This window comes from Melanotaenia boesemani, chromosome 2 (genome assembly GCF_017639745.1).
Source record: "Melanotaenia boesemani isolate fMelBoe1 chromosome 2, fMelBoe1.pri, whole genome shotgun sequence".
Lineage (NCBI taxonomy): Eukaryota > Metazoa > Chordata > Actinopteri > Atheriniformes > Melanotaeniidae > Melanotaenia > Melanotaenia boesemani.
In genome coordinates this window covers 36,582,583-36,607,808 of record NC_055683.1, presented here as the reverse complement: position 1 = coordinate 36,607,808, position 25,226 = coordinate 36,582,583, and the positions used below count along the sequence as shown (strand labels likewise).

General features: G+C 39.4%; 1 protein-coding gene across 1 annotated transcript in view; it reads right to left on the bottom strand.

The window, feature by feature from the left end:
• The window catches only part of grin2ca (glutamate receptor, ionotropic, N-methyl D-aspartate 2Ca), an 84,344-nt gene that overhangs the window by 13,303 nt on the left and 45,815 nt on the right, over positions 1–25,226 (bottom strand). The window contains exons 4-6 of the mRNA XM_041975721.1: positions 19,815–19,929; positions 12,324–12,535; positions 1,746–1,914 (exon numbers count right to left, since the gene is read on the bottom strand). Of these exons, the coding sequence (XP_041831655.1) occupies positions 1,746–1,914; positions 12,324–12,535; positions 19,815–19,929 (496 nt within the window). The remainder of the gene's footprint in view (positions 1–1,745; positions 1,915–12,323; positions 12,536–19,814; positions 19,930–25,226) is intronic.

Here is a 25,226-nt window from a genome sequence, read left to right as displayed (position 1 = left end):
TAAGTTTTTAAATACTGGTGCTAAGCATGGATGAAGAAACAATAGAATAGATGTACTCCACCAGCTAATGGAGATAAAAATAAATACAAATATAATTAAATAATTGCACAATTGCACCAAAACCACTGTAAAGAGCTGATTTATTTTGAATATCTTCTACACAAGCTACTGGAGCTATTGTTTTAACGCTTGATCCGTTTATTGGATAGCAGCTGTTCCTTCACAATCTTTTAGAACAGTGATCCCCAACCCTGGTCCTCAGTGCCCACTATCCTGCAAGCATTAGATGTTTCCCTGCTGCAACACACCTGATTCAAATTAAATGGATCTCTGCGCAAGTCTTGCTATTGAGGTATTTATCAGGTGTGTTGAGGCAAGGAAAACATCAAAACTCTGCAGGATCTTGAGGACCGGAGTTGGGGATCTGGCATTTTCTCTCAGCGTCTTCCGCAGATGGATTAAAGTGTTGCTGGGAAACCTGCTGAAATACCATCAGTGCATCCTGTCCCTACAAATTTGCTGCTGTTGTGCTTCACAAGCGTTTCCTGTTTGAAGTTGGAGGTCAGGTTGGTAAACTAGGTTTCTGGCAATGCTGCACCACAACAAGAGCAGTGGATAAAATAACACAACGTTCCTTTATTCCTTAAATCACAGCCACACACACTGCATGAGTCTGTCCTGCTGGAAAGTGTCTTGATCCTCATAATTTTGAAACAAAAGGGTCTAAATTATCTTTGAAGTCTTTAAAATGAAATGTGAACATCGCGTTGCCTCTAAGTGCTTTCAGACTCTGTAGTCCTGGTCTCTAACATATCTCTGAATGCAGTAGAAAATTTAAAGAAGTGTCCTTTAAAATTTCAGATTTGTGGGATTATCAGTAGGAAGAGTGCATAATCACTTGTGTGTATTGAGCGCTGGGCGTACAGATACTGAAGTAGTTGTAATGGAGATGAATTAGGCCTGGTACACACATAACGATTTTTGGGCTGTTTATGTCCCGATTCTGCCTCTTCCCGACCTCGCACGGCAAACGCCCGATCATCGTGAGATTTCCCTGTCCAATCATTATTTGGTCTGTGGTGTGTTATGAGCCAATTTGTCCCGATAATCCGCTCCGAAACGGGTTGTGGCCGACAATTGGGAATATTGAACATGTTCTATATTACAGAGCTGATTTCTGAGGAACGCAGACGACTCGTGCATTGTGACTGTGTGGATGGTGAAGTAGTACGGAATGTAGCCAATCAGAAACAAGGAATTAAAGTCCATGTGCATGCCATCTCCAGTCTGTTATTTTTATCATTTCTGGCTTTTTCTGTTAACAATAGTCCCAAGACCACCACCATTCCCTCATCCTATATATCCTCTTCCAGGCTGGGTGTTTCTTCTTCTTCTTTGTTTTTTGCCGGTTGTTGCTATGGTTCTTCTTCTACGTTCTGACGTTTGTTCGGCTCGGAGGACTAGATTGTAGATGAGTTGCTAGACAGCATCGTAATGTCTGTGTTGTTCTGCGATTAGATTTTCGGAGCACACCACACACAGTACAATCAAAACTGATTTTTTTATCTTCATGTGTGAGGTCTCGACCAGACAAAAAATCTCATAGGATTGAAAAAAATCATTGTGTGTACCAGGCCTTAAACAGTCGGATTCCTGACCAAAATGATAAGCTGCAGTGATAACAGAGAACTGATGTTTCATGATCTTGACGGTAAAGCTGCCATGTCAGACTTGCTACTACATACCTCTCCAATCATTCCATTCCAAATTCCTCTGACCAGTTTTCCGTGCTTGCCGTTGGTCACCAGGTAGAGGTCATAGGAGAACTTTATGGTGCGGGACAGTTTCTTCAGGATGTCTATGCAGAAGCCTTTACAGCACAGTTTGGTGTACGGCTCAGTGTGACCTACAATCCTGAAATATAAACAGAGGAAAATAGAAGGTAGAAATTTTTTACATCTGCTCTGCATCAGGTGGCTTTTTTACATTGTACTGCAGATTTCTGTTAATTTAAAGTTCTCATAATTATCATAAAACCAAATGTAAATTAAAGAACTTGGTATGAAGTGAGACCAGAGGGACCAGCTGCGTCTTTGACATCAAAGCTGGGGGTGTGACATCAGAAAACAGGAGGGTTATAGGAGGGAGACATGGAGCTACTCCCCAGGCTTGTGTATTATGTCACAGTCCCAACAGATGGACAGACAGCTGGGTCCACCAAAACAAATCACAAACAATGATATAAGGAAGTGAAACTTTTTGCTGGATTATCTTGATTGGATGACAGCAACTTAACTATAAACAACAGTTTCTAAACAGTCATAGAGCTTCATATTTACACAAAATTGTGGGTACTGGACACAATTTCACATTATCCCAAAAAATTAAGTACATTTAATGCAGGACATTTCTAGACACATTTACAGCATTATTATTTCATAATGTTCATCTAACAAGAATTATTGAATGATCACAAGTACATTCTCAGTTCAGTCAAACAAAAGTAAATTTTGACTCAATCTGTCCTCTTCCACAAGGAAGATATTCACCATTAAATTTACTGTCAAAATGAACAACTATCTATAGTACGTCAGGTGTGGGCTGATGAGGTAAGGGACCTAGTGAGGCATGGGGTACAGTGCAGAGAGCTCTAATGACAGATCACCCCTAACCTCCTCCAAACCCTCAGTCTAATGGACACTGCACCCACACATCACGGACAAGGAGTCAACGAGACAAACAGGCAAGGCAGCAAGTAAGCAGAGCAGAACCACAACAAACAGAAAATAACACTTTAGAGGAAAATTAGGCTGCTACTGCAGACCGTAAGTAAACACAATGGCCCCAACATCCCCTGTCTCACCAGCTGCCAGGTTCAAGGCCATGCTACAACTCTGCTGCCAGTTGCATCAAAATGGATGTTTTGGGTATAATGCCAAATGTGTCTGTGGGAAGATGTCTGTATGTTTTTCTTGGGAAAACTGATAAATAAACCATGAAATCACAATTTAAACCAGTGGTTCCCAACTTATTTTCCTTGAGGACCCCCTTCATGCAACTTCCAAAAAGCTGTGGAGCCCCCGCCTGCCTTGTGTTGCAAACCTTGCTTGATTTTATGGTTTCATTAGCTGCTTCTCAGCTTCTCTTCTTAAATTATGCATTCTGGCTGAATCATCTCCTAAAACCAAAGTTAAGGTAATTGTCATCATATAAAGTCGTTTTATGAACTGTAACCCCAGCTTCTATGAGTATAGGTTTCGCCCTTTAAGGCTATTGCTAGTATTGCTAGTACTGAAAACTTTTAGTCCACGCCCACCTACTGGTGGGCCTCACCTCGGCCTCGAGTATAAATTGAGATGAGACCGGAGAAGCACATTTTTCACTCTAATAAAACAGTGGCTCAGAGAGACACTGGAGACATCTCGCAGATAAAAGCGAATAAACGAGCACGATGAAGACCATGAAGCTGGGTAACTAATTTCGTCCACTGTCATTCCTCCATTCAAAGCTGTGGAGGATGAAATCCCTCTGGTGGAGGATTGAGACCTTCTGGAGGATCCGATCCAGAGGAAACATAAGCCTGGAACATGCCTTCACACAGCCAGTGTGACAGGCGCTGGGCAGACAGGCTCACCCTGAGAGCTTTTCTGTAGTGTACAAACAGACTCTGAGAGCGATGAAATGCAGCCACGTAGCAAGACAGTGCGCACACTGCGCAGAGCAAATGAAAACATGCATCCTCCTCTGACCTGTGGGTAGGAGGATAAAATCCATCCAGTGTGATCACCCTGGATCTGAAAGAACTGGCGATATCTTTTAGGTTCCTGGGTTGGCACTGCTGAGCTGCCATCTCCTTGAATGCTAACACAGTAAGGAGCCACAGAGAGAGCTGATTGTCTGACTCTCTTGCAGATGTCAGAGCCAGCAGCAGTCTTCATGGAGAGAAACTTTAGTGGAACCCGATTTCAAGGCTCAATGTGTTCCAGAAGAGACTGCAGATGATGTCCAAACATCCGGCTCCTTCCTGAACTCCTTTTGAACAGGGGAGGACAGGTGCAGCCAGATGTTTCTGTGGATGAGGTACTGCCACGCTGCAATACGGCCATAGCCACCATGGTTGCTGCACACAAATTCAAAATAGCGCTGGCGGCGTCAGTGACATCTTCAGCGTGATCAGAGAGGAGGGCGGGCTGTGAAGAGCAATGTTGTTTGCTTGGAAGGCACACTGTTGTGAACAGAAGCCATCAGCTGGCCCTCAGATAAGGGGGGGCAGGGCTGTTGTCCGACTTGTCTTGCAGCCTTAACTCTGAAGACTGTGAACAGGCTGATGGTATGGGCTCGGCGAAACCTTCCACCTTGGTGATAAGAGTGTACATGGAAATAGGCGCCCTCAGCTTCCCGGGTTTGGCTACTGCTCCAGACTAGTAGGCTGTGATGGCCGGAAAACGGGGCCAGATGGTCACGCCAGACAGAGTGTTCCAAGTGCCATGTCATCCAGGGAGGGAGGAGCCTGCACAGGCGGAACAGCCAGATTTTTGAAGGCTGCAACTTCTGGATGATGTCAGGCAGCTCACACAGCAGCTCGCCTATAGCCAGGAGAGAGGTTGCTCCGGGGGTGGAAAATCTGGGTGTATTGGGGTGTTCACCTGACATGATGCCTGGCTCGGTCAGTCGGGAGCAGGCCTGGAGTCTTGAAAACCACAGAGAAGGACAGGGTTATCCGATCTCACGCCTAGCAAAAAAAAAGTCTTTGACTTTGTCCACCATGTAGTCCTCAGGGGCGGGAAAATGTCCCCTGTTGCAGTAGAAAAGTCCTCGGCTGTTAAGGTGAAGAGCTTCACTCAGCGCTGCTTCTCCTCCAGAGTGAGCAGCTCACAGAACAGACAGGTGGCCTGAAAAGTCAGGACCAACTGGACGCGCCGCTGGCTGAGACAGCCTTCACATTTATCATACAGGGCGAAGCTGAGGGTGTAGCCAGTCCGGGAGACCATGAACCCGCTGGACATTTTCTTCAATCTTGCTGGATGTAGTGACTAGTCTTCCAGGTGCTGTGCAGGCTGAAGACAAATGGGAGCCAATTGTCCAGTATCGTCTCAATTTATATTAGAGGCCGAGGTGGGGCACACCCAGTAGGTGGACGTGGACTAGTTTTCAGTGCTGCACATGCACACGAAAACAATAAAAAAAAAAAAAAAAAATATGGCCAAGCCTATACAAAATAGAACCTAATTTTTTACCTTTCAAAAAAAGGACAAATAAGGATCTGCACTGTGGCATATCTCAGAAATGTTTCATTAATGTGATGATGCAGGAAAAATCAAGGTTACAAGGAGAGACGTGAACTACTCCACTACCATGGCTCCACCAGCTCACTGACTTCACTGAAAGTGTAACTTCGCCCCTACTTTTTGCACGACTCTACCCACTACCAAATTTTACTTATTACAACTTATCTTATTGTTATTATTGTTATATTTATTGCATTTTATTTGCCTCTATTTTGCTTTGTACCTGTATATATTGTGTCTTGTGCTTGTCCTGCTTTACTGTTGGTGTTGTATTGCTACTGGTACCCAAATTTCCCTGAGGGCTCTCCGAAGGGATTAATAAAGTATTTCTATTCTATTCTATTCTATTTTGAAAAAGGGTTGGGGTTTGAGGGGTGGGGTGATCAGGGGGTGGAGAGTGGGATGGTTGGAAATACGTAGGCAGAATGAGTGACAGACAACAGCTCATTGCCCACTAGCAAGATGGAAAGATACAGATTCACAAAGCACCTACGCCACAGAGCGATCTTTGAGGTGGAAGACTTTCCCCTCCAGAATCTCCTCAGCTACAAAAGAACAAGGTAGTCCTGACCCGTATCCGTCTGAGTCGTTAGCGCTGGCCTACAGCAATAGCTCCGGCAGGCTCTGGCAAGCTGTGGCGACTCAGTCTGGTGTTACTTTCACATCCCTCAAAAGCACAAATCGTTCAAATTGCAGAAATTTTTTTTCAAAGGTTCTGCGAAAGAAGTCTGAAACTAGCAAATCTACACCATATAAATTCACATTCGTACATGTGCATTGTGGGCATGACCTCCATTCATTCTCTTTGGGACCTGGCTATTAAAATTAGGGTTTTCGGTTGCCTCCGTCCCAAATGAGCTTCTCTTGCCAAGATAATGTCAAGTTCAGATGTTTTCATTCACCAGTGTGGATTACATTCACCTACAAAGTCTTTTGCAGTGTATTACCACTCACATTAAGAACTAATGCTAAGACCACGGCACCCATTTTAGCAGCTAATGCTAACGGGCGCTGTCACATTCAACAACAGAAAGTAATGTCACTACGCACGTAGTTTAAATTAAATTCGTGGTGGTCATTTGAAGTCATATTTCCTCCAGAACAGGTTTACACTTCGTCCTTTCATCAAACAGTAAAAAGTCTGGTTTTTTTTATCTGATTTACATGACAGCATGTCACAGCTGCTCATTGTTTCCGGTGCAGGTGATGCACTGTTAAATCAAATTTGTTGGATTTCTTAGATTAATTTTTTTTCTGCGCAAGTTTAAATAAATAAAATTGGAAACTATTTATTAAACTGCTTTCCAACTGATTGGACCAGAAACATTTAAAAAAATAAATTTAAGGTGTATAGAAATGATTATAAGAAAAAATAAGAGGAACAATCATTTTTTATTCTATATTTCTGCCTTCAGTTACTAAATTGTTTTTGAATGCTTTAAGTTTAAACGCACTAATGCCAGATTACAGTCCAAGCACAGACTTTTAATACTTTCATATCAATACTTTTGGCATCATTGAATTTTCTTTATCCCTTCAAATTTTGCCACATCATTAGCGCCCACCAGTGCTATCGTTTATATTGTCAACAAGTTCCCAGGAACAGTAGTGTGTAACCCTGTGGGATAAACTCTGTGGGATAAATTGTGATCAGTAGCTTTCCCTTTAGGTGATTTATGGAAGTAGTGATCAATGACAAGATGATAATCACATTTACATAGTATGTTGCAAAGAGACCTCTATTTTGACCCAAAAATGGTAATGAAGCCACTTCTTGAAAAAATTTCCACCAAATTTAAATTGAGGGTAATGTCCAGTCAGGAGCAGCCAAATATCACAAAGTGAGCAGAAAGTTATATGCATGTTCCTCCATGGCTAGAATAAAGATGTTATTTTGGCCACATAACCTGACAACTAAAGCTGTCCTGAAAAACAAAATATTTGTTGACTGTGAAAAGGGTTGAGGTTCTACATGCATTTATTTATTTATAAATATATTAAAAAGGAAGACCAATAATAGCCAACAATAGTGAAAATTGCATGAAGTTTTAGTGTTTAACGCACTGCACTGACATCATGAATAAACTGTCCTGCATGGTTTTGGTGCAGAGTCTAAACCTGTCGGGCCCTTTAGGTCTGAGCTGAACAAGTAGTTGAAATTATTGGCCAATTACAGCATTTATGCAAATGTATGCTTTTCTTAAGTTTTTAGTCTTGGAAGGAGAAACATCGGCCTCTATGTATAATGTCTTTAATGAAGACAGGAGATGCCTCGGGGCCCTAAGGCCTGCCAGGTACAGGCCCTGAAGGTTTGGTTGTATTTTGCCAGCTACATGGATTGGGACTACCCTATCAAACTGTATTGACCTTCTTTTGATGTCTGAGGTTTGACAGACACTAGTTGGTGTTTGCCTGGAAAGCACCGCACCACTACACCCTCTTCTGTATCTGCAGGATGACATCTTATGACATCATTTAAAGTTAAGAGTCATATCTGAGGTTGATCAGTAAAGTTTTTAGATGCTGCGTGTCTTTATTTTTGTTCTGAGGCTGCTGGGCGCTCATCCACTGCTGCACTCAGTCTCAGCTTTGATTAAATCAGCTTATGATCTGACACTCATTCAAAACTGCTAATGTATGATGACATTATCTTCTCAGGTCACTGCCACCCTTCACCAAGGAATTACTTTTGAATTAATCTTCTCTAGAGTCCTGTGTGGGAAAATCAGCTTGTAGCTTCTCAGACAGCTTCATATATATATATATATATATATATATAGGTGGGGACTGTGTGGAGAGAGTGGCGGACTTCCCCTTCCTGGGGGTCCACATTGTTGAGGACCTGACTTGTGAGCACCTCTGAGCTGCTGACAAAAGGCACAGCAGAGACTGCACTTCCTGTGGGTATTAAGGAAGAAAAAATTTTACAGATAATGCTGGCATCCTTCTATCAGTGCTCCACTGAGAGCATCCTAATGTATTTGTGTGTGGTACAGCAGCTGCACAGTAGCTCAGAGGGAAAGTGCTCCAGAGGTTCATCAAAACGGCTCAGAAGATCGCCGGCTGCCCTCTCCAAACACTAGAAAAACTACACAGTTACCATAGCCTTAAAAAAACACAGACTATCATTAAGGACAACTCACACACTGGACACTCTGTTTGAACTGTCTCTGGGTTTCTGCTTATGCTGCTTTTTTGTTGCTTTTACTACTTTATGTGTACGTTTTATACTAATTTAATATATGAAGTATCTGATTGGATGGCACTTTGGTGGAAGAACTTGCTATAGGTTCTGATATATATATGTTCAACCCAAGCCCCCTAGGATCTGATGCAGCTCCATGTTTTACTGTTATGTGGTGGAAACATAAGTTGAATGCATTGCTTGAATCGTTGCTGCAATAACCAATAGATGAACGGGTTTTCTTCTTTGCTGTGTCTTGTTTTCTTCAGTAATTCTTGATGCAGTGCTGCCTCTGACGAGGAGGGGAATACATTATTTAAAAGGTCCAATTATTTTGAGTAGTGCAGCGTAAACACAAATTTGGTCCATAAGAATGTTGTAACCCCAACTGAACTGAGTTCCCAACCTTACTGGGTCTAGTAGGCTATCCTCGTGCAAATGCACCCTTACTGCTGCAAGACTGAGGAGTAGGACTAGTCCCAGTCCCCACAACTGGGACTGGGACACAGAAAGGGGACTCTTTTATCAGGGATTAGGGGACCTTTAAGTAGGATTGGAGAATATCAGATTTCTTTCTATCACTGATAAGAAACAGATTCTAACTTCATCTGTTTAAGTTATTGAAAACTGCACAAGGTTACAGGACCTTCTTTAATTTTTACTCTGATCTATGAATTTAATGTGTCAGTAGACAAAGAGCTTTTTCTATATATAAACGGGGGTCTAGAGTAGGACTGGGTGATATATTGGATATAAACTATGTATCTCAAAAAGTTTTACGTAGGATATATGAAATGTCTATGTTGCAAACTGACTCGGTAGCGTTTAAAGCGTTTACATGGGATTGTCTTTGTAGCGCTCAGAAGCTCACCGCATGCGACACGGCTTCTCTTACAGTAATTACACTCACTTAATTACAAGTTAACATGAGAATAAAATAAATAAAACCAGGGTGTTTAATTTTTATAATAAAATAACAAAATATAAAAAAAAATAAAGACTATCAGTTTTTGGCGTATCGCCCAGCCCTAGTCTAGATGAACTCCTAACATTTAAATTAGGTTTGGCTGCACCAGAAATGCTGTGAAATGCGTCATAGCATTAATTTTCTGTTGGGTTATTAGCCTCTGCAGAACTTCTGGGGGAGACAAATAAAAAAGGAGCATGATTAATTTTATTTTACACAGCCTCTGATCCAGATCTCACAGCTCCACAGTTTTTCAAATCCACACGCTTCAGCCATGATTCCTGTCATCTTTATTGTGCTACAGTCATTTAATCATCATGTGACAGCTACACTCAGCTGTGAAGTCACGCTGCATTTTCAAACCTCATGGTAATCTAATTTTGAAATGACAAAAACCGCAGAGGACAAAACCGTCCTAATTCTGAAATGTCCTGAAGTGAATAAAGACAGTTTTACTGAGTGGAGTCGCTCTAAATATTCTTAAAGTTCAGATCTCAGATAAAGTGAGGTTAATAAAACCTACAAAGAATACTGGATCGATTTTATGCCGTAATATGACGCAGGAATGACTGCAGTGACGGTAGACTCAGCTTGTTCTGCTGCTTCTTCGTGATGGACATGACTTTCAGCTTTTAAAGCTGTAGGTATCAATATTGGCTCAGATCAGTGCACTTTTACCTATTGTAATGAGTATTTCTTAAGACTTCTCACGGGTTAATGATAAATAAAGATTATCTATACATGCATTGTTAGTCTAACAGCTTTTAAAGATCTATCACAACCCAGCGCTCTACCCTTCATTGACCCTGTCATTCTCTCTGTATGCTTCATACTTGAATTTTTGTGCAGCGGTGTGAGAATTTTCCGTTATCTGACAATTAGAATTATTGTCTTTCTTTACCTAGTGGAAGAATTGGTGCGATGAGCGATTAAAGCACTACAGTGCGTCATAACACCAAAGGCATGTATCTTCATCTTCTGTTGCTTCACCTCGTTAAAGCCATTACCAGTAATAGATAATGGCCAGCACTTCTTTCCCCCTCTAATGAACACCTATATCAGTCTCTAGGTGTTCAGGATTGATGACATAGCCTAATCGTCCCATCTAATTGATACCCCTGCATGCAGCACATATATTTCCCTGAGTGGGTCACAGGGTGATCCCTGGGATATTGCACTCTGGCCAAGCAGCCTAATGAGTATCTCACCTCAATGAGTGATAAGAAGCCATGCATGTGCAAATGGCTGGGGAAGAGCCTCTTAATCTCACACCTAATGGCACTCTCAAGTTAGATACAAAATCAATTAAGCCGGGCATGTTAACAAGTCAAAGAGCTTGAGGCACTGTACAGTGATCGAAGGGATTGTAAATGAATTTGATGATTGAATTCTTGACACAATTTGGAAAGAAAAGAGAATACTGACCCAGATCAAGTGGATAGACTGTAGAAAATATCTACAACCTTTTTATTGTTAAACACTGAAGTAAAACAACAGACTGTAGAATTTAAAAGCTTGGTTGATTTTGGCAAACATGTCTGTACAGCATGCATTGATTCAATTTAAGAGTAGAGTTTCGTTTAATAAACTTTAATTAAATTGTGTTCAAGGCTGATACAACTATTGGATTAGCTTTCCCCAGGGACCATAGAGAATAAGTCTAAAATAAAAAATACTAGATATTTTATTAGCTCCTCTGTGTTTCTGTGCTCCTGTTAGCAACATAAAATAATACACAAGACAATTTTCTCAACAGGTGTAACTAAATTAATCTCAGATATGTAAGCTTTATGTCAGGGATAAAATACTAAAAGGCAAAGATGGATGTAGGTTAATTTGTGCACAATGGTAATGTGTGTATTCAGGTAGTGTGACATTGCTCTACAATGCTTGCTTTATCAACTCTTACGTGATCTGAACCATTACTGATTTAAGTTACTGTGTCAAACATTAAGAAGTATCTGAGAGAAAATGGAATATTTAATTTAAATCATTTCTGTGAAATTAAATATGTTTTCTGTTCCGTCAGTGTGAACCTTTTAGTGGTACTTCTACAGGGGAGAAAAAATGATTAAAGCCATGTAATTATCTGATTAAAAGGAATGTAGAAGAAGAGTACTGTTCAAAAAGAAAGAAAGAGAAGAAAAATGTGGAGGAACCAGTGGTTGTGGAAGCTGCTTTTTTTTAAAAAAGTATAAGATTGCACAGTTTGAGAAATGGAGGATCATACTGCCATACTATCTAATAGAAAAACAGGCAGCAGTGTTTGAATCGACCCTAGAAAAGGACTAAATACATAAAGTGAAAAAGCAAATCAAAGATGGGCAAAGGGGGTAAAGAACAATAAATACTGGTGTGGCTTTTCCTAATTAGAAGTGATTGATTAATAGGAGAAATCTTTGGAGTTAGGTGTAGGGGGTTAGGGTTGTGGTTGTTAGGGGTTAGGATTGTGGTTGGGGGGGTTAGGGTTGTGGTTGTTAGGGGTTAGGGTTGTGGTTGGGGGGGGCTAGGGTTGTGGTTGTTAGGGGTTAGGGTTGTGGTTGGGGGGGTTAGGGTTGTGGGTTGGGGGGGTTAGGGTTGTAAGGGTTGGTGGTGGATGATGTGAGATTACAGCTGTGTTTACCTTAACCTCTAAATGTCAGTAATTTTTACATAGTTATCAGGCCTCTGGATCTGACAAGTCAGAGAAAGCTGAACTTTTAGAGAGATGTTTGGACTCCCTATTGTAGGCTACAGATGATCCGTACAGAAGCCGATTTAACACAAGATGTTATTCTTATCTTTACAGCCTTTGAGCATTAATCTTACGCCTTCTCTGTCACAAAAAATATTCATTCAGTTAGAATCTGTTGTACTTTAGCCATTTTTGCTTTAGTTAACTTACACCTCTGTCTTGTTGGACTGTCGTCTGCACGGTACGGTGTTGCTAACACATGTACCAGTGACGGGGTCCACTGATTCCACAATGACGAAGGGCCTCTCCTCCAGCGTGGCCACCGTCAGATGCCTGTAGTCTGATACTGGCTCCAGGTAGGAGCCAAACCGTGGCCACACAGGGTATCTCATCTGCAGGATCCCCATCTCATAGGTCCCCACCTGAAGGAGTGAAGAGAGGAGGGGTCACTTAACATGAGGCAGTGAAAAATCTCTGCACCAAACACCAGATGGCTTACATGATGCTCATTTGTTACAGCAGTAGCTCACAGATAAGCAAAGACTCCTGTAAAAAAACCGCATACATCGACAGCAGAGGATTATAGAAACCTGTTCAGAATTCTATCTGTCTGTCTGTCTGCAAAAAAAAACATACATGAACCTATTAAGGACACACCAGCATATATAATCCCAATGTTTTCCTCAGTTCTCTAGCTGTATCTCTGACATGTTTTCAAGTTTGAGTGTGTTGATCCAGAGCTGCAAGCAGAATTTTAGTTTGCAGACTGTGAAAAGGAAATTGATTTTTGGCCATGAGGGATGTACAGAGTGTAATCATACATCTTAATGCAATAAAAGCAATCCCACCCCTTTCTATATTACCAGTAAGCTAAATTTTAATTAGGTGTTGTGTGGAAATGAGCATTCGTCTGCAACCTGAATACATAATCAAGATCTGGAATTAAACATTTCAAGCGTACTTATTTAAAGGCGCTGTGACATGTTCAGTCCCACGATCCATGGCTGCTAATTCCTCTGCTAATTAGGCTCAGAAATAAATGGAAGAAGGCTACAGAGGGCCGATTGGACCTTATCCACTGAAAACACTGATATATCCCACTGATTGATAACATTGCTCAGCTTCTTTTTCTCTTATAAATGTAATTCCTGCTGTTAGTTTGCTTAAGATACTTGACCTTGTACAAGCAATGACCTTTTAACATTTCTGTGAGAGTATAAGAGCTGTTTGACCACATACCAACAAAAAGGTTCAAAAGGAGATGCTCTCATAACAAAACACATACTTCAGATGTTGTATAATTAATGTGCTCATGAGCATACTTTGCAAAACCAGGCCTTCTAATTAGTATAAATAATGTTTGAATATGTTTGGACAATATTAAATTGAGGTAGGCTAGAATCTCAACTTTTATTTTTTATGTGATTATGTTTATTATCACAGTTTGTGGCATGATTTTTTTGCAAGAACTCCTTTCAGTAAAAGCTTTTAATATAGTGGCTTTTTTTGTCATATGCATTTTAAAGACCATTTTAACCTGAAATGAAGCAGAAAGACTCTACTCCGAGGATGTAAGCATAAACATCTTGGAGACTAGTAGGGCTGGGTTAAAGAAAATCAGTCAATCGATTTTTATACGATTCAAATTAAATAAATCCAACCTGGATTCATAAAACTTGGAGATAAATTTCTTTTAAAAATGTCCTCATTTCTGGTAATGTGACCCTACTCTCGACCAACTTACTGAGATCTTAGCTTATATGCACAACTAGTTTCCTGCGTTGTCTCCATCCAAAATTGGCTTCTCTTGCTGAGATAATGTCAAGTTCAGATGTTTTCATTCACCAGTGTAGATTACATTCACCTATAAAGTCTTTTGCAGCGTATTACCACTCACATTAGCAACTAACGCTAAGACCGCGGCACTCATATTAGCAGCTAATGCTAATGGACACTGTCACATTTAACAACAGGAAGTGATGTCATATATATTGATTGGAACAAAATCTGTAAAATCCACCTGTCTCAATTGTAAATTTTGATCTAAATGAGTGTGATCGGATCCGATTGGTGTGTGTACACAAAGTTTCACTCCTTTCAGACTTTTAATGTAAATACTTAAATTCATGTAAAATGGTTAATTTTTGGTAGATTTACCAAAGAAAAATATTGACAACCTTTGAAAGAACCTCTGCTATGCTATTTCAGTGTAAGGCGGTCCTTCTCTCCTGCTCTGCTTCCCTACAGTTTGCAGAAGAAGCAAAACAAATATCATTAAACGCTTCTGCTACAGGTTCGACTCTGCCTGTGCCCTCCCGCCACGTCCACCCAGCAGCTATTCCACTTCTGCTGCTGTTCCCTGTCCTGCTCCACCCAGCAGCTTTTCCAGACAGAGCAGGCTCTTTTTTTCACAAAGCTTAAATCCTTTATAGTCTACAGCGAAATGCTGTACCCCTTCAGCCAGTTGTTGTCAGTGCTGTATTTTTTGCTGTTGCGTGCTGGGGGAACTGCATGGCGGCCAGGGAGGGGAAACAGCTCGGCAAACTAGTCGAGAAGTGTGTTAGTGATGGGAAAGGAGGCAGACTCTGTTGGAGAACTTGTGGAGAAGTGCATCAGGAGCAAGACGCAGGCCATCCTCAGGAACAGTAGCCACCGCCTACCGCCTCCACTCAGGAATGAGAGGCTGTTTATCCTGGCTGCTACAAGACTCCACAATAGATTGTGTCAATGTGCTCTTCATTACTATTAATAGTAATAAACAATGTATGCTGCTGGACTCCTTAATTTTCCCCAATGGGAATTAATAAAGTATTTCTATCACAATTTGTTTTTCAAACTTGAAGTCAAATCGGATGTATTGAACAGTGATTGATGTTTCTCCATCTGACTCTTTTCCAACTTGCACCCATTGCTGGCTTGACTGAGGCGTCCCTGTACAGAACGACTGGTTACTTGAATTATGACCCAATTACTTTCATTGCTGTTTTTACTATATGTGTGAGTCTTGATTTAGACTGAACTGTTAATGTGGCAAACCATGCAGTCATACCGTATCTGGTGATGTTACCAAGAACAACATTATAGAAAAGCATGATCTCACCAACAGCCTCAGTAAGAAATGCAGCAGTTGAGCTGGTCTGCAGCACACATAACTAACATGGGCAATCCAGCACAGGGTGTAGTGGTATTCACTTTATCACTGTTAACTTGGAAAACTTAATTTTTGGATATTAAAAGCATTACACGTGTAAGGACCACATCGTAGTCACATGGAGTATTACTATTACCATCTTTTTTATATATATTGCTGTACCATAGCCACAAATCTGGCTCTGCCAAAGGACAGCTCAGTGGTTAACATGGTTATTTTTAAAATAATCTCTTTCACATTTTAAGTGTATGAAAAAAAAAAAACTTTTTTATTATAAATCAACTTTTTCATGATATTCGAATTTTATCACTAACACCTGTATATCTGTGTCCATTGAGGAACACCTTAAAAATGTTCAAGTGCAAGATTTCTTTTTATTTATTTTTTTCTTTTTATTTATTGTTTGCCATCACCCCTGTATATGTTTGACAATAGAAAATGTTCACATTTGTTTTGCTCTTGAAAAAACCAGTAACTCTGTATTAGCTCACACTTGCATAAGAACAGCTTCTTTTTTTCTATCATGTATATGAAAACATTTACTCCTTTTATTTTACCTTTGGAAGAAAGGTAGTTGCTGCTGCTGTGAGCTGATCAATATTTAAACAACAGACTTTCTAGTTCACTTGACTCTACTTCTGTAAATGTCAATAACTTCCAGGAGAGATAAAAAATAATAAAAATAAAAAAAGCCTCAGTCTGGACAAAATGTTATTCCTCCCACATAATCTCTGCTGTTTATGCAGGAAGGGGGCAATCCTTTTTCATCACAGCAGTCAGCACAGCTTTTCACAGTGAAATGAAAAAAAAGAACATGTGGGGGTGGGGTGCAAATATCTGTTCTCTCTGGACTTTGCAGTTAGTCCACTCTTCTGCTCGTCATATTGATTACTGCTGCTCTTTAACTCTGGCTCCACTCATGGGCATTTCTTCAGGTCAATTAGAATTTTAGATGGCATGACAATATTCTGAGAAGAGAAAACATTTCCCTGTAGCAGCTCAGGCTGAAGTGTTGATTATTCGTTCAACCTGGGAAATGAGTAAAACGCTTCTGTTTCAGGCAGGATGAAGTTCCCATTCCATTTTTTTCTGTCCAGTTCCAATACCTGGGGTTTAGGCATCTGTGTTATTTTATTAAAACATCTAATAAATTTATAATTTAAATAGATTATATCTATTAAAGACTTTGATGTATGATATTGTTGTTACTACCATTCAATGGCATAGTAAAGGTTAAATTTTAAAATATGAATTAACACATGAAAACAATAATTGCCTCTTTTACTTTAATTAACTTTGTAAATTATTGAGTAGATAAACTCAAGTCAAAGAATTTCTATTAAAACATGTTTAGGAATTGGACTTAAAGTGAAAGTTTTCCACACCTAACAGGTACTGGTCATCCAGGACATCCATTCATTTTATATACTTGCTGGAGCCAGCAATCAGCAGGCGAGAGGCTGGGTACTAGCTGCGCGGTGCTAACCACCACACCACGATGGCTTTCAGTTTTTAAAGTATTTGCCAGTGTTTGTTTTTGCTGCAGTTCGTTGTGTGTGTGTTTTTTTTAAGGTCAGCATTTAACAATTTACTACTCACAAAATATTTCCACAATTCTGGGTTCTTATAAATTAGAGGACATGGAGATTTTATTACCTAAATTTCAAACTACTTGTAAGCATTTTTGTGTCCGTATGTGGATGAAATATTGGAACACAAGCAAGGCCCAAATATCTGTAGATTTAAACTGCTCTATAAACGTATGATTTAGTTACAGCATGAGGATGGACCTGTCCTTTATAGTTTGGTGTTGTCATTTCTTACCTTAGTATGTAATTATTCAGTGTAAATAATGGCAGGATCGACTACTACTACTACTTCTGATGCTTTTTTTGGTATCAGCCCAAATGTACATACTTCAAAAAGTAGAGTTAGAGATTAGTTGGTGACCACAAAACGTGATCATGGACTGAGTACTCAACATCTGTACATCTGTACAATGGAACATACAGTGCCTGCAGTGGGGGTATATGTTACATATAATTTATTGTGAAAATAAAATTAGATTTCCTTTCCGCTATTCGCAAATCCATTTTCTGCAAGGAGACTGTAATTTCAGAGTTTGTGTGCATCACAGATGTACAGCAGTATAGTAGCAGCCTTTCAGTGCCTTACAGTATATCACCCAGACAGATAACAGCAGAGTCAGGACCACTTCTTGTCCTTCTCTGGGGCCTTTTTTTTCTGCCGCTTCACTCTTTTGTCATGGTCCTTCTCCATCCTTATAGACGAGTTTGACTTTTGGTTGTTGGAAAGTTGCCAATTATAGCAGCTGCATGTGATAAGAGCTTTGTAGTGATATAGGTTTAATAAAAGTCAGGCATGTAATGGAAATATATTCCTGCTTATATAGTGACAGACATCTGGTTGCACAGAACTTACACATGAACCTAAAAGACTGGCTGCGTTGGAACATGTACAATGAGAAAGCTGGTTAAAAGGCAATCCAGAGGTGGAATTGATTTTCAGCCTGCAGAGAAAATAGGCTGGACAGAAATTTAAGCACAGAAAATGGATTAACCTACACTTCTTGGCTTAGTGAAATGAACACCACATTGTTCTCTAAAGGAGTAAGAGAGGAAGATTTTTTTTCTCCTATCATAAAAAGTTTATGTAAAAGTCAGGATGGAGGAAGTCAGGAATGCAGGATTCTGCAAGGATGCGTAAACCTCCAGCTGTAGTTATAAGACCCTCTGAGTGCAGTAATTTATATTTTTGAATGATAGAATATCAACCCTTGAGCTTAAGTCTATTAGTATTAAAATAAGTGAAACTTTTAAATAACAACTTATCTAGTTTATGTTGCTTTCAGTGATTTGCTTGAGTTTGAAAGAGCCGAGTTAAAAAAAAACAACAATATGAATAAAATTAATCCAATATAGATTCATAAAACTTGGAGATCGATTAAAAATCGATTTCTTCTTTGCTTTTTTCTTTTCTTTCTTTTTTCATAATCTCAGAAAAATACAAATATTACATGAAATAAAAAAAGGTTCGGTTTGAACCCCTTTTGCGTGAATTATGATGGAATACGTTCATAACTGTGACAAGGCATCTATTTACCCAAAATCAGCTTCTCTCCCTGAGATAATGATAAATTTGGATTTTTTTTATTCACTATTGGATTACATTCCCCTGTAAACTATTTAGCAGCATATTACCGCTTACATTAGCAGCTAACACTAAGATTGTGGGTTCCACCATGCTCAGTAGGCATTGAATATTATGGAAATAACAGGAAGTGACATCAAGCACGGACGTGCTCCGAAATAATCTGATGATGGGCTGGTAAACATAGACAACCATCTCTGGAATATGGTATTTCAGAAGTGCACGTAGACGTGTCGTATCAGATTATTACAGTAATCTGATTACTCCCAGATATCTGATTTTGATGGTCATGTATACGGGCTGTTTTATTTATAGAAATGGTTATCTGAGAATGTCTTTAATATGCAAGAAAAGTTTGCGTTACATAAATATCTGTAAAAAAAATCGATAGTGAATCAGATTTAATCTAAACACCTACTGTTTGTTTGCAGGAAAAACCAAATTCCTTCAACTTGAAAGTCCAGCAGTGGGACAGTAAACAGTGGAGTTGAAAAGTGGAGTTGAGATTGTTTAGGTTGATGTTTTTTCCTTCCTCTGAAACCTGTTGCTATTAGCTATTTTAGTTAGCTGTTTATTTAGTTAGTTTTAAAGCAGCATCTGTAATGCTGATGTAACACAAATTGTTGAATTTTTGCAGTATCGTCCTGAAAAACCACCATATTTTTACCATTTAACCATTTATTATTCAGTTAATCTTTTATAGAAGTATAAAATCAATGAGTTATTGTACAGTATTTATCATCGATGGCCTTTACCGACCAGGATACAGAGGATTTCAGGTGTCAATAAGTAAACATATAGTATTTTTTAATTTGATTATACTTTGTTAGTATGTTTTTTTTTTTACTTTGATACTGACAATATTGAGAATGTTGATAGTCTAAGCAAAAGTATTGTTCACCAAAGAAAAACGTAATTTCTTAGCCTATCCTTGGTGGAGGTTCTGTATTGATTCATACACAGAAAGGCTTCCATTTCCTTTTCACAGACAAATAGTTTGTTTGCTTGTTTCTCATTAGCTTGTGGTCTTGGTAACATATTGGAAGTTAATAGAAAGTACCACAGCACCTGAGTTCATCACTATAACATAATTAGCTTCAAAATGCCTGCGGCTGTTCTCTTTGAGAGGGCTGTTAAACAAAGTTCCTGCTATTGGACTGTGGTAGAAAGTGAAAATCTTCCACTCTGACCGTGTTCACATCTCATTCTCTACTTGCTTGAAACGATTCTATGAGGCAAGTCAACCTGTTTTCTCCTTTCACGAGCTCAGTTACTGCTTGTTCATTTAGTAATGATCACAGAAAAAAAAGTAATTCTGCAAAGAAAATGTTGTGTGAAATGAGATATTCACTGTAAAGATCAGTTAATGAAGACCTTACCTTGTCCCACTGTCTCTCTCTGTCCAGAGTGATAATTATCATGGCCGGATTCACCAGGTAGCCATTACTGTTGAAGGAGAAGTCATTGTGCTCCCATGTTACATTCAGCATGTGCCTGAAGAGAAACAAAAGTCAAAGTGGAGGCGATGAGTGGCTTGAACACAAGTCCACATTAATCAAAAACTGTAGTGGGAATGTCCCACGGCAGAAAGTGACTATGCTGAAGTGAGTAAGCTGCAACGTGACGTACAAAATGTCTCTTAAAACGTTTGAAGTGGAGTGAACCCCAGTTATTGAGATATGATGATTTGCACCAATTTCATAATATGACTGCGAAACAAAAAGATAAAATAATTATGAAGAGATAACATAGATGTAGCAGCTGTTCCTGTGACAAGTTTTGTTTTCTTTGGATTCTTAATGACGACTTTCCGAACATTTTTAATCATTTTACATTCTGCTTTGTGTTCTGGACCACGGCCGTCCAGCGACAGATGGATGATTCGGTCTAGCTTTTTTCTGCTGTTGCTGTTCACACAAGCGCATCACTATAAAATGTTTTCAGATCGATGATCGACTGACTTTCCTAGTGTTTTTTTTTTGTTATATTTTGTATGTTCTTTTCTACGTTTTTTTTGTCTTTTGCTTCTTGTACTATGTGTGAAATCTTCTTTTGTAAACTGAGTATTTGTTATAGTGAGTCAGAGAATGTTCTTCACTGCCCATCATGTGCATATAAACCTGGTATAAAATATTTCTATTTATACCATAGTTTAGGTGAATACTCGATTCTGATTGGCTGTAGGGCGTTCATTAAAAAGTGATAATGGACACCTATAAAAGAAGTTCCGGTCAAATAGACTTATTGTTGTAAATTATTGCGCTGACTAAATAGTAGTTGGTAACCGTGGCAACGGAAACTTGCCAGGCTGGAGATGCGCCAGCAGCCTGCAGGCTTATTGGGCTCCTTCAGTCCAGGAGAGACGATAATGGAGCAACATTTTGTCATCCTGCAACCTCCCAACCAGCAGTGGTCAGGGTCCACAAACGTTAAATCTCCGTCCTTCAAACGCCACTATGGACATGCCAGTATCTTTATGAAATGTCGCGATCAACGGCAATGTTGCATTTAATCTTAAATAGGCCGTCGCCTGTCTTTCTTTCTTGATTACCTTACTTACATACTTGATACAGAGTGAATGGTGGATAATATTATAAAAGGTTTAGGATAGACTTACTTGCTTGATACATAGTGAATGGTTGATAATATTATGAAAACGATTTAGGATAGACTTACTTGCTGGATACACATTTAATGATCAGAGTAAATGGTGGATAATATTTCTTACAATAAAAACGATTTAGGAAACTATCTGTGGACTTTCACTGTTTGAAACAAAATGTTGCATCATCCTCTGAACACACACAAACTGTAAGAGCTGCACCCGCCCTCTGAAATGATTCTTTATGTCACGTAACATAATGTTAAGCGATCATCTCCCTTTCCTCCACTGATCAGGTCTAATACAACAGCTGCTGCCGACCCAGCTGCAGGTTCTGTGTCAGAGCCGGTTACCTTGGCAACGCATCACAATGAGAGATATTAAATAGTCCACTCAGCTGCTTCTTGTGAAAATCTTACAAGTTTAACAGTAAAAAAACAAGTGAGTAAGTGACCGAGGTATAAGCGGAATAATGCCTGACTAGGTGTCCATTATCAGAAATTAATGGACGACGTGGAGGCAACCGCCCTCCACCACGTCGTCCATTAATTTATGATGATGGACACCTCGTCGGCATGACTCCTTATGTAATTTAATGACATGCTACATTTGGCTCTTTTTGGTATATTGGGAATACAAAGCTCTGCTGGAAAAATACAAGCTTTTTATTTGACATATTTGTATATAGCATCTTTATTTCTATTCTACCATTTCTTTATTTATATTTGCAATCTGTTTAGTTAAGTTCCAAAACAATGTATTAAATATGCCTGTGGTTTTAATACAACAGTATTTTGTTAAATACTGAATTTAAGACCAGTTTGTAAAGTTAGTAAAGTAAAGAAATAATTATGAGAGGGCATACTTTTGCCCTTTTTTGTTATCTGTTGTTGCATCTTGTTGGCATGTAGTGATACATATTGATTTTAGGTCCAGGTTGTGTGGCAAGAAAATGGGAAAAATGTCCAGGATGGGTCAATAATGATGCAAGACCTTCTTTATGAATCCCAGTTATTGTGTGTGGGGAAATCATCAAACATTCTCTATGTGTTTGTCTTAAGGCATCATGACAGCTGCCTGACTGGGTAGGAAACTGCTGTTTGATCAGTCGCATTCTCAGTTACATTAGGCTTGTGGCGCTTCGCTCTCACCTCGGTCGCCTCTCCAGCAGAGGTGATGAAATCCTGGTGGGAGGAGAATAGCCCTCAGCCTGGTCTGTGTGAAAAGCCTATTTAATCTGGTGGTGTACGATAATCTCATTAACAGGTGAGCTGACTCATTTTCCAAAGCCTGTTTGCTCACTTGATAAATTCTTTTCACAAATCTGAGAACAGAGGAGGCTGCTCACGTTTGATCTGTCTGCAGAGAGGAGATCTGACTATAAAGCTAATTGAAAGGGCTTTGTTCCGTCTCGCTGACCTTCACGTAAATGCTGCTACTCAGATTGTGCCTACTGGGTTCAGCACGTCTAAATAAAAGGGTTTGTACTGTATCAAAGCTTGAGATTATGTTCACCTTTTCCTTTCTATATGGACATTTGGCTTTACAAAAGTAAAAATTGTGTCCCTGAAGGCCCTGCTGGCTCTGAAGTAAAAATGATTTCCAACGTCTAAAAGAGAGATGTTTCGTAATGTGGGACAGGTTTGTGATGATGCCTTCGGTACCTTCGGTTTACTCCTGACACTCTCCTAATCTCCTTGAATAACCTTGCCACATGTGAGTCAAAGCAAGTAGCAACGACTTTTTTTCTTCCTTTTTTTCTTTTTATTTGTTGTGCTAAACAAAACATTTTTCCCACAGAACATGATTTGCTGTTTTCCACTGCACAGATGGCATCAGATTGCTCTTTTGGGTACAGTTTAACTGATGAGAAACCACACCCTTATCCTTATCTGTCGCCACTAACACGCTACCCCTCCCAACTAAATTACCCCACAATCTCCAGGAGATACGGTGCTGAGGACATAGATGGCAGCGGGGCAGAGGACGCTTTAAAATGAGCTCCATGGCAACGAACAGATGGGAAGTCAGAGATAATTCTGTGACTTTTGACCAGTTCTTTGTCCGGTCTAGCAGATGTTAAGTCGAAATCATTACAGCCTTAACTTGATGTCAAAATTGAGATAAAATCTTCGTTGAGCTCAGATGTGCTGATTTCATCTCTGAGGAGCAATGGCAGAGAACAGTATGGGTGGAAAAGTAAAAGTAAATACAGCTTTTAATAGTTGGTTTAATTATTAAAGTTGGAAATAAATACATGAATAAATTATTATATACGAGTATTTAAAAAAAAAAAAACTATTTCATTTGACTTAAACGTATCCATGTTTTCCAGCATTTATTTATTTATTTATCTGTTAGACTCTTCCGTCAAACCTGGTGGGCAGCGTTAATGCTGAGCATTAGCCATGGCTTTAATTACTTTTAATTGTGAATTTGATCAAGTTTTCATGCATTAATTTGGTATTAAAGTGATTAATTATAAAAGTGAATCATTATGGATGCATTTTTTCTACTATTACTTAATGATACATTGATGTAGTTATTGAATAATTTATTCATTTAATGCATTTATTTCCAATGTTAATAACTTAAAGACACATTTAATTGATTATTCCAAGCTGTATTTATGTATTGTGTCACTTCCCTCCCTCCATATAACAAGGCTGGTCCATACAGACAAATTAAACCATATATCTATATAACTGGAGACTGACTATTAACATGATGTATTTTGGCATTTCAGACAGTGTTTTAGTATAATTGCTATAATGTATTATGTAATGCTGAGTATTTGCTCTCAGCCTGCTTGTTAACATCTGTTGTTCCTTTTTAAGCTGTTTACATTTTTCTTTGTTCCATCACAAAACAAGGGAATGAAATCTGACTTTTGTAGTTTAGAATGCAAAATACTAGAGATGTTTTTACCTTTTCAGTCCGGTTATATTTAAAAGTGATTCTGTTTATTTATTTTGTGTTATGTTGATTAACTTGAACCATTTAAGCCAGTTGTATATGGAGGCCGTGACTAAAAAGAGGAAATATTTGTGGGTGTATCAGTGCAGTTTAGCTGTTAGACCTAAAGGTGTCCTGTTGTTGTTCCAGCTCAGCTTCAGGAACAGCTGGTGCTTTTTCTGGTGCATTTCTGCTCAGAGGGGTTCAGTTAATAACAAACACACTGTAGTGTCCTCAGAGCTTTTCATATGATGATCTCAATTAGGTCAGCTGATGCCAAGTGGGAAAAACTTCCACTCTTAATCGTCGCATTAATAAACACTGCACTGTGCAGCTGAGAGGACATTGGGTTCATTATATGCAACATGCAGTCTGCAGAATCGCCACCTAATCGTGGTAGTGGATTTTGAGCCCCTTTATGTTCCTGATGGCTGTGTTGTCAGGGGTATTGGTCCCTGGTAGGTTCTGCCAAGGCAAACTGGTCTCAGTGAAGGGGTCAGACAAGGAGCGATCTATAGACCTTGATAAAAACAGCTCCAGAGTGTAAAGAACACCTTGCACAAAAGACGGAAACCAGGATAACGCTTTTGATTTACTGGTCTATCTATATTTCAGCATTTAGCTATGGTCACTAGATCTGGCAAGTGACCAAAAGAAAGAGATCGGGGATACAAGCAGCTGAAATGAGCTTCCTTCACCCTGAGAGATCGGGTGAGGAGCTCATACATCCTGAGGGAGCTTGGCCTAGAGACACTGCTCTTCGGTATGGAAAGGAATCAGCTCAGGTGGTTCGGGCATCTGATTAGGATGCCTCCTGGTTGCCTTCTCACTGAGGTTTGCAGTCCTACTGGAAGGAGACCCCAGGGCAAGCCCAGGACTTGCTGGAGGGGTTGTATATATCCTCTGTGGCCTGGGAATGCCTAAGGATCCCCCCAGAGGAGCTAGAGAAATATATTTTAGCTTATATTTATTGCTGTCTTATTATTGCATTTATACTGTAATAATGTTCAGTGTGTGAACTTTGGTGAGTTTTCTGAGCTATTAAAGACATCAGTGTTTATCTTTAATAACAGATCATGAAGGATTGCATGGTGAAAACGTGTACATGAATAAAATAAAATGTTGAAACATTAACATTGAAGCTAATTAGAGAAATTAGCTTATTTTCAAAATGTGAATAAATCCATTTAACAAGTGACATAAATGTTAGAGGGTAATAGAAGCATGTGACCAG